Source organism: Bison bison, unplaced genomic scaffold (genome assembly GCF_000754665.1).
Source record: "Bison bison bison isolate TAMUID 2011002044 unplaced genomic scaffold, Bison_UMD1.0 scf7180017864141, whole genome shotgun sequence".
In the NCBI taxonomy this organism is placed as follows: Eukaryota; Metazoa; Chordata; class Mammalia; order Artiodactyla; family Bovidae; genus Bison; species Bison bison.
In genome coordinates this window covers 3,791,050-3,800,226 of record NW_011494713.1, presented here as the reverse complement: position 1 = coordinate 3,800,226, position 9,177 = coordinate 3,791,050, and the positions used below count along the sequence as shown (strand labels likewise).

Sequence of the window (9,177 nt, the reverse complement as noted above, 5' to 3'; positions counted from 1 at the left end):
CCTGGCTGGAGGAGGAGGGCTTGAACCTGGGCTGCATGTGTGACCCAGGGGTCAGTGGCTCAGTGGTGGTATGGCTTGGTGCATGCTGGGGGTGGAGGTGGGGGAAGTGTGCACAGGCCTGCATGTTCATGGCTTTGACTCCACTTCTCTCCTTGCTCCAGCTGCCCAGAGCACGGCCAGGCCTGGCTCTCTGGCTGGGGCTCTGGCCTAACCCTGTGCCCCTACCCCCAGGCCAAAGGTACCTTCCAACTTGGCCCCAGCCTTGGGCCTTCTCAGCCAAGGAGCTGCAGGGGGTGGCTCTGACAAGAGTGGGACTGGACATGAGCAGGCCTGGGGCAGCCAGAGGCTCCTCCTCTGAGGAGCAATCAAAGGGAACCTGGAGGCCCAGTCTGGGGACTGGGAGGGTGTGGGTGTGAGCAGGGTGTGGGGCTGCACCAAAGACTGAGTACCCTATGAAGCCAAAGCCTGCTCCTTTCCCACTCACACAGAATCCTCGCTGTAACCTAACCCCGGGGTAAACCACGCAGTCCACACTCCCCGTCCTGAGTCAAGTCCCTGGTCACATGCCAGGTGGCCTCCTCCGGGCAACCTCCCTGCCCGCCCAGGCCCAGGCCCCTCTGTGCACTGAGCCCCAAGTTCAGGCTGAACCTTGGCCTGTGTCTCCTGGCTGGCAGGGATGACAAGCCCTCCATCCAGAGGATGGAGCCTGATCTCCTCCCCTTCATGCTCCTCTGCCCTGTGGGTAAAGCCAGGCCTGGGCACTTGTGGGTGCAGAAGCTCCGAAGACAGCCCTTAACAGGCCACGGCCCTGCCAGGATTTAGCAGCCTGCAGGGCTGACTAGAACCCACTCCAGTATTCTTGCCTGGGGAATCCCATGGACAGAGGAGCCTGGTGGGTTACAGTCCATGGGGTTCCATTGAGTCGGACACGACTGAGCAACTAAACAAGCAAGCAAGCATGGGCTGTCAGGACATCCCCAGGTGAGAGCTGCCTCGCTGGCTGGGACCTTTCATTCCCCACAACTCTGCCCATGGCCTCCAGGGAGTGCTCCCTCCCCACCAGAAGCAGAAAGTCCTGACCCCAAACACCTCCTGGGAGCTGAACTGCCCCTCCCCACCCCTTCCCTCCTCCAGGCCTGGAAGGGGAGGGGTCCTGGGGTGAGGGTTACCTTTCCAAAGCGGGTCTGTTCCAAGGACTCATGAAATGGTGACGTTTAATGAGAACCCCCCGCCCCCACCCCTGTATATACATCTATAAAAAATTCAAATACAGCAAGTTACCATTGAGTCAGACTAGAAGGGACTGACAGGGCATTAAATACTGTGGGGTGGGAGCAGGAAAGGGGGAGGGTCGTACAAAAACAGGGGCAGAGGTGGGGGACTGAAAAGTGTGGGCGCTGGGGGGAAGGGGATGGCTGGGCCCCCCCAGCGTCAGGAGCTTATAATCTGATGGTGGCAACAGAGACCCTGGGACAGACAGGAGGCGGGGACAGGAGGAGAGACTGGATGTGAGGGGCTCCCCTCAGGCCCCCCCAAGGGCTCCTGGGAGTCGCTGGCGTTGGAGGGTCCAGCCCCAGGGGGGCAGGACAGGGGCGAGTGGTGGGGTCTTTGGTGGGCGGGTTAGCTGCATGGCCCCCTCCCGTGAGGGAGGGAGGTGGGCCGGCATGGGGTGGCGGGGCCAGGGGAGGGACGGCAGGCCCGGGCCTGCCGGGGTCTCTACAAATTGTGTCTGAAGAGAATGCAGAAGGCTCTCCTGCCCGTGTGCAAAATAGAAACCGGGGTCTTCGGGCTCAGCTCCGGCCTCCTGCTCCTCTGCAGGTCCGCTGGCGTGTCCTCACAGGATGCCGGGCTCTGGGGGTGCAAACAGGGCAGGAGGCCATAAGAGAAGCGGCTGGCCCGGGGGTCCCCTCAGGCTCCTCTCTGCCGCCCAGCCTCACCCAACTCACCAGATCAGGAGACGGCTGGCAGTGGCAGCAACGGCAGCCAGGGCCAGAGTAACAGGGACACTGACGAAGGAGGGCGCCGAGGCTGCCCCGCCGCTGCCCAGCTCCCCGGGGTCACAGATCTTCGTGGTGGGCGGGGGTGCCAGTGAGCTGGTGGTGCTGGTCGTGGTCTCTGGGGAACATGGGGGAAACTCAGGGAAGGGCTGGGCCAGGGCTGGGGATCCCCCCAGATCTGGGGGTCCACGAGACATGGCTCCTGCCTCCTGTGTTAGACCAGTGCTGCCTCCCCGGTGAGACAGCCTCAGCCTCACCCATCAGGCAGGTCCTTGCTGCTTCCCCCAGGCGCACAGATGACCTCTCCATCCAGTGGCCCCTGCTGAGAATGTCCAAACAGCAAGGACAAGGAACAGCAGGGGTTGGACAGACCAAGGGGAGTGTGGCAGCCACACAAGGTTCAGAGAGCCCTGGGGCACACGCTCCAAGTCCCAGGAGGACAGGAGGCAGCACGGGGTGAGGGGAGGCTCACCGGGGGCCTGGGCCTCAGTGGTCAGGTGTCGTGGCTCCTCCGTCCAGGGCGTGGCGTGGGCAGCCACGCTCCAGTCGCTCCACGTCCCAATCTCGTTGTCCTTGGCCGCCACCTGGATGATGTACTCCTTGCCAGCGTAGGCATCTGTGATGGTGTGTGCCGTGCCGTCTGACAGCTCCACCTGCAGCCAGACCACCATGGAGTAGGAGGGGGGAGAGGGATGATGGACCCTGGAGGTCAGGAGAGTGAGGCACCCCCAGGAGACAGGAGAACACTTCGGGGAGGGGAGAGGAGTGAACATACCCCTGGAGGGCACAAGGACTTCCCTGGGGGAGGGAGGGGCTACTGAGAACACCTCTAGGGGAGAGTAAAGACACCTCAGGGAGGAGACCCGCCGCCCCCAGGGAGCGAAGACAGTCCTGAGGGAGATCTTTAAGGAGACAGAAAGCTCCCCGCACCCTGAGGGGAGAGTCAGCAGGACTGTGCTCACATCTCCACTCTGCTGTCACCCAGCTCTCACAAGCCCCTGACCTCGGTCCTAGCTGGAGGCAACACGAGGTTGGGGTGAGAGAGGGTTAGTGCGGGGCTGCCCTCTTCCTCCCCCATGAAGAAGCTGTTGTGGGAAAGCCACACGCACAGACTTGGAGCTGGGCTGCCCGAGTCCAGATTTCAGCTCCATCCATCCCCTCCTCGCTAGGTGACTGACTTAACTTCCACTTGCCTTGCAGTCCTCATCTGTAAAATGGCGTTAACGATCTCCCTCACAGGGTTGTAATAAGGACACAGGGACAGGGTGAGGGCCAAACAGACTTCAACCAGCTCTGTCATTATCACGGGTTCCAACTCGGAGCCCGGGTTCCCAGATGCCCAGCGCACCCACCAGCCTGGCCCCAGCTGGGTCTCTCCCTCAGGGAGGCCTCCAGCCTGAGGCGGAAAAGGGATGGGGGGCAGTTCCGGGGGCAGCGGGACCGCAGGACAGCTGCTCCATTTCCTCCTGGAGGCATCGCCACCCCGCCCCCGGCCTGGCCAGCCCCATCGTGCTGGTCTCCCCCACCCTCCAGGCTGGCCTGCCTGTCCGGCGCCCCTCCCAGGCCCAGGCTGGGCTCTGGTTCATCTCAGCGGCACCCGCCGCCTCATTAAGCCGCCTCGTAAACAGGGGCAGCCGGCAGGGGCGGAGGAGGGGCCGCTCTGGGCCACGTCTGGCTTTAGGGCTTTTTTGGTCCCCGTTCCAGTCTTCTCCCAGAAAACCAGGGTCTGGGCTACCTGACCTAACAGCCTGTGAGTACAAGTGTGTGTGTGTGTGTGTGTGCGCGCGCGCGCGCGTGTGTGCAGCTGGGTCCAAGTTGCGGGGGGAAGGCTGAGAGCCTGTGAGTACAAGTGTGTGTATGTGTGTGTGTAGCTGGGTCCAAGTGGGATGGGAAGGCCTCCCAACCCCTCCAGGGTCCATGGGCCTCAGGTAGGAGGTGTGGGTAGAGCCAGAGTCAATATGGAAGACATTTTGGACCCAGACCTGGGCTCAGTGAGTCCTACTCTAGCTCTAGAAGATGGGTGGGCCTCAGAGACCCTCCCTTCCTGGAGCTGGAGCCCAGTTCCAACTCTGGTCCCCTCTGGCTCTGCAAAGACTCCCTCTGCTAAGTAGACCCAGCTCATTCAGCTCCTTCTCCCCCTTGCCAGGATTCCACCCTCAGGCCCCCTCCTTTGATTCTGTCCCCCAGATCTTTCCCCAAAGGGAGAGAACCATGGGGAGCAGTTCAAATGACCACCTCATTGGCAGGCCTAGGGTGGGCAACCCACCACACCTCTAGTGATGTGGCCTAGGAGCCCATGGCTCTCCAGGAAGCCACGTCTCCTAGGCCTGGGCCCTTCTAGTCAGGTGGTCACTGATCCCTTAATCCACCCCCTTCAGAGAATGGCTCCACAAGTGTCAGGAATTCCCGAGTTGCTGGCATCTGCCTTGACTAGGAGGCCTCCCTCCAGTCTGTGGCTGTATGCCCTTCTCCCTTCCTGCTGAGTGATGCCCAGGGCAAAAAGATGCAGGGAACCCACGCTCGCCTCCCCGGTCCATTTTGAGAGCCCCTGCCAGACCTGAGCGAGTTCACTTTCACTTTTCACTTTCATGCATTGGAGAAGGCAATGGCAACCCACTCCAGTGTTCTTGCCTGGAGAATCCCAGGGACGCGGGAGCCTGGTGGGCTGCGGTCTATGGGGTCGCACAGAGTCGGACACGACTGAAGCGACTTAGCAGCAGCAGCAGCAGCCAGACCTCAAGGCACCCATTCTTGTGCGATTCCTGGCCTGTATCTCTCACATCCTCCTGAAAAGCCAAGTGATATTTTTCTCTGCTTGCCCCTCCCCATCATACACCTGCCTCTCCCCAAGACTAAGGACTGGGGACAGTCAATGCTGTTCAGAGCAAAACTCAAGTTCAAAAGAACCATACATCTAGCCAACCACCAAGCCGACGTGACATGGAACAGGGCTAACATGGGCCACAGGCCACACGTGTCCTTGCCATGGAACCCACATACTCTGCTCTGCCCAAGTCAGCGTGGGGGTCAGTTCTGCCCACGGTGCAGGCCAGTGCGTGCCCTTGGCACGTTAGTCACATGCATGGTGGGAGCATGGTTCCTGCTGGGGACCACATGTGTGTGTGCACGTTCCCGTGTGTGTGTGGTGGGCAGTGTGCCAGGTCCACGGCAAGGCGTGTGCGCCGCAACGCGCAGGGCTGCTGCCTGTAGCTCGTTAGCAGGGGAGGGGGGCTTGTGAAACTAGACCCTGGTTATTAGCAATGCATTAGTCGCGGGCAGCTGGCCAGGCAGGAGGGACTCCGGACTCTGTCAGGGAACATATGAGCATATGAGCAGCCTTGTGGGGGCCAGGCCTGCAACCAGGACAGGCGCCCTGGAATTGAATTACATACTTTAAAGGCCAGCCGGGACGGGGGCATGAGGAGATGGGGCTGGAACCAGGTAGATGTGGTGGGGGTACAGGGTGACCCTGAGTGCCAGCCTGGGTTGCCATGGGGAGCATCCTCCCAGCCCCAGTCCTTGCCTTCAGACCTCCCGCCCTCAGACAGCACCCACAACCCCAGGCTCTCAAGGAGAGAGAAACTCCAGACTGCCCCGAACCCTTGGCAGATCCCCAGAGCTCTCTCTCATAGCTTGATCAGCATCCCAGACAACAGCCTGACCCCGTGCTGCCCCTGTCCACTGCTTGCTTCCTGGCCCAAATCACCTTCTGACCCATAACTTTAAGCTGACACCTAAGCGAGGCTTGACTTTGGAGCCATGACACTAGTCATGGCCTGAACTCACACCTTGGGTTGAGCTTAACTCTATTGCCTGATTCTGACCCCTGGAGCCCATCTGTGAAGACAGGGACTATCCTGTCCCTCGGGTCCAGGCCCAGAGCCTGGTCCAGAGTGTAGGAGAGAGATGTCTGATCTGGGCTGAAGCCAGAGACAGGAAAAGGGAAACACTGCCACCATCTGCCCCCAGCATCTCTCTCCACTATCCCGGGGAGTCACATAGACAGGCGTGTTTGACTGTCCTACTACTAATAAGTCACTTCAGTCGTGTCTGACTCTGCGCGACCCCATAGACGGCAGCCCACCAGGCTCCCCCGTCCCTGGGATTCTCCAGGCAAGAACACTGGAGTGGGGTGCCATTTCCTTCTCCAATGCATGAAAGTGAAAAGTCAAAGTGAAGTCGCTCAGTCGTGTCCGACCCTCAGCGACCCCACGGACTGCAGCCTTCCAGGCTCCTCCATCCATGGGATTTTCCAGGCAGGGGTACTGGAGTGGGGTGCCATTGCCTGTCCTAATGGGGGTCAATCAGGGTGCCCCGCCTCAGCTCCATCCATCCTTCCAGGCCCACCCTCCACCCCAGAAAGCCTCTCCGACTGCTCTCTGTTCCCACTGGAACAGGCAGCAGCAAGGACTCCCATGCCGGGTGGCTCTGATTCCTGCTCTCAGGATCCAGGCAGGGCAGGGCAAGGCACTCACATGCTGCCACTGGTCCAGGATGAGGGGTCGATAGCGCAGAAAGAACTTGAGAGGAAAGGACTCCGGGTCGGGCCAGGTCGACGGGGTCTGCCACGTCACCTCTAGCCGGCGAGGGTTGCTGGGCACTGGCCGGGCTACCACATTTTCCGGAGGGTCAGGCTTCACTGTTTAGGAAACACAGCTTTGGTACCACACTGATCTCTTGAACAACCCCAGCCACCATGACAACCAGCACACATCGATAATCATTGGTCTCCTCTGTTGTCAGCTTTGGCAACTACTGTTAACAACCATCTCATTCCTTCCACCTTTCACATCCCTGTCATCACCAGTGACTGTCACCACAGTCATTGTCACCAGCTCATGATATCAACATCATAAATTTCACCCCAACCCCATCCTCATGATGACCAGCATCCCAATTACTAAGCCTGTGTCATGCTCTATCACGACCCTCATCATCACCTGGATCACCCACTCCTGTACCAGCATCATATACTCCCCCCAAGCCTGGCTTTCCACCTCAACTTTTCCAGTTCCCTACTGAGACACGGCCTCCCTTGGAAGAGTCTGGGCTTGAAGCTGCTCTGTGGGTCAAGGTTAAAAGACAGTTCACAGGTGTTGCAGATCTGGGTTGGAAGTGGGCTGAGGATCTGATGGAAGCAGCTAAGGGCCGAGGTCATGTAGAGTCTGGCCAAGGACCCAGCCACGGCGGGGGTGTGGGTGGAGGCAGGGGGTCTGGCTGGGATGGGACAGGGGCAGGCAGGGGGTCTGGCTGGGATGGGGGCTGGGAGGAGGGCGGTCTCTGTCCCAGTCCTGTCTCCTATTCTGACACCTCATTCATCACAGGCCGTAAGGAAGCCATTAGCGTGGTTGTGGGGGGGTGGATTGGAGGCTGCAGCTGCACAAGGTTCTGGCCCGGCCTGCCCCCCTCCCCCTCCTGCATGCTCTGGGAGCCAGAGAGATGAGAAGAGCTGCTGGAGAGGCCTCTCGGCCCCAGCAGGTAAAGGGCATCCACTCAAACGTTCACAGGTGTGTACATGCCATGCGTGGACGCACATGTTATACATTCCACACACATCTGGGCAGACACTCGCGAACATCCCCACGCGTGCTCATACACACCTCTGGCAAACATCCACTTACACACTCCCACTGCAGGATGCAGCAGGGAGCCCCCTCCCTCCCCGCAATCCCCACGCACCGATGGTGAACTCATCAAAGGTGATGGCTGTGGCATTGTGGCCCAGGGCGTTGCTGACACTTATCGAGACCTTGTACTTGACGGTGGAGAACAGGTGCATGTAGCGGATGTGGCAGCGGTTCTTGACGGCCGGGTCCTTCTCACAGACCATCATTTTGGAGCCATGCCTGGGGAGGGGTGAAGCCCAGGCACCATCACCAACCTCAAGGATCGGGCAGGGTGGAGGCTGGGAGAAGGTCAAGCCCAAGGCTGGGCTACAGGGTATGGATGGAGGGCATGGAGGGGGCCCGGGAGAGGTCAGGGTTGGACCGGGTCCTGGGTGTGTCTACTCACAGCACGGTCACATTGAAGGTGTTGGGGATGTAGGTGGGAGTGGGCAGATGCCAGCTGCAGTAGAAGCCCTTGGGATAAGTGTTGGAGCGGCAGCTGAGCACGGGCTCCCGCGGCGGCACTGGGGAGGGGGGGTCGAGGACAGCACGGTCAGGGCGTTCCTGAGCCCCCAGTCCCTGGTGCAAGTGTGGGGACAGGTGGGCCCCAAAACCCCAGCTCTCCCTCTTCAACCCAACAGCAATGCCAGAGGTGGGGGTGGGAAGTGCTGTCAGCGAGGGTCTGAGGCTTCCCAGGCCACAGAGAGCCAGATGTTTAATTAAAGAAAAACAAGGGCTGTATGGAGAGGGAGCCCCCCCTCCACCTGCTCAATGGAGGCGGGAACCATGGGGAGCAGGGGGCTGCGGGCCTCAGCTCATCAATCACGGGACGGAGGTGATGTCTGGGGGAACTGGCCCCAGCCCCACGTCTCCTGCCACCTTGCGTCCATCTCCAGAGGGAGCCTGCAACAGAGGTCAAGGGTGGGGGGCTCCACCGGGTCCTCTGGTTGCTGGGGTGATCAGGGTGCACTCCCAGCCGAAGACACATTCCAGGCTTCCCCTCAGGAGAGAACAAGGAACACAAGACAGCCCTGGGGGCTCCACACAAACGACAGCACTGTTCACGTGCATGTATGTGTTACGTGTGTGTGTGTGACGTGAGTGAATGACGTGCGATGGAATGTGGGAATGTATGTAGGAGGGTCCGTGTATGCAGCTCACACCACATGCCTACACGTGTGACTGTGTGTGTGTTGTTCCGTTGGCGTGTACTCACCCCAGCCCCAGTCCCCATCAGACCCTTTAAGAAGCCCTTTATACAGTCAGCAGCTGCCTTACTCTGGGGAACGCAGAGGGCCAGAGAGGGCTGGGGACATGCCTGGGGTCACACAGCAAGCTGGAGCCACTGCCAAGCACCAGGATGGGAATACCCACCGGCATGACCACACCTACGTACTTGGGAAGTCCTCCCTGCGTTCTAACCACTCTTTTTGCTGCTGTGAGCACTCAGCCCAGCTGTCCCAACCCTCGGGTGTTGGGTAAGGCGTGAGGACAGCCGGCTCAGGTTCCTGGAAGGAGGCAGTTTCTGTGATCTGACCCAGGCAAGGAATGTCCGTCCACAGCTCCGGGGATAC

At 60.2% G+C, this 9,177-nt stretch overlaps 1 protein-coding gene across 2 annotated transcripts in view; it reads right to left on the bottom strand.

The window, feature by feature from the left end:
- Positions 1–1,197: 1,197 nt before the first annotated feature.
- Positions 1,198–9,177, bottom strand: part of CNTFR (ciliary neurotrophic factor receptor) — a 39,245-nt gene continuing 31,265 nt past the window's right edge. For both annotated transcript variants that reach the window (XM_010840101.1, XM_010840102.1), the window contains exons 5-10: positions 8,010–8,127; positions 7,677–7,843; positions 6,473–6,636; positions 2,470–2,650; positions 1,947–2,115; positions 1,198–1,851 (exon numbers count right to left, since the gene is read on the bottom strand). In XM_010840101.1, the coding sequence (XP_010838403.1) occupies position 1,851; positions 1,947–2,115; positions 2,470–2,650; positions 6,473–6,636; positions 7,677–7,843; positions 8,010–8,127 (800 nt within the window). In that variant the 3' untranslated portion in view covers positions 1,198–1,850. The remainder of the gene's footprint in view (positions 1,852–1,946; positions 2,116–2,469; positions 2,651–6,472; positions 6,637–7,676; positions 7,844–8,009; positions 8,128–9,177) is intronic.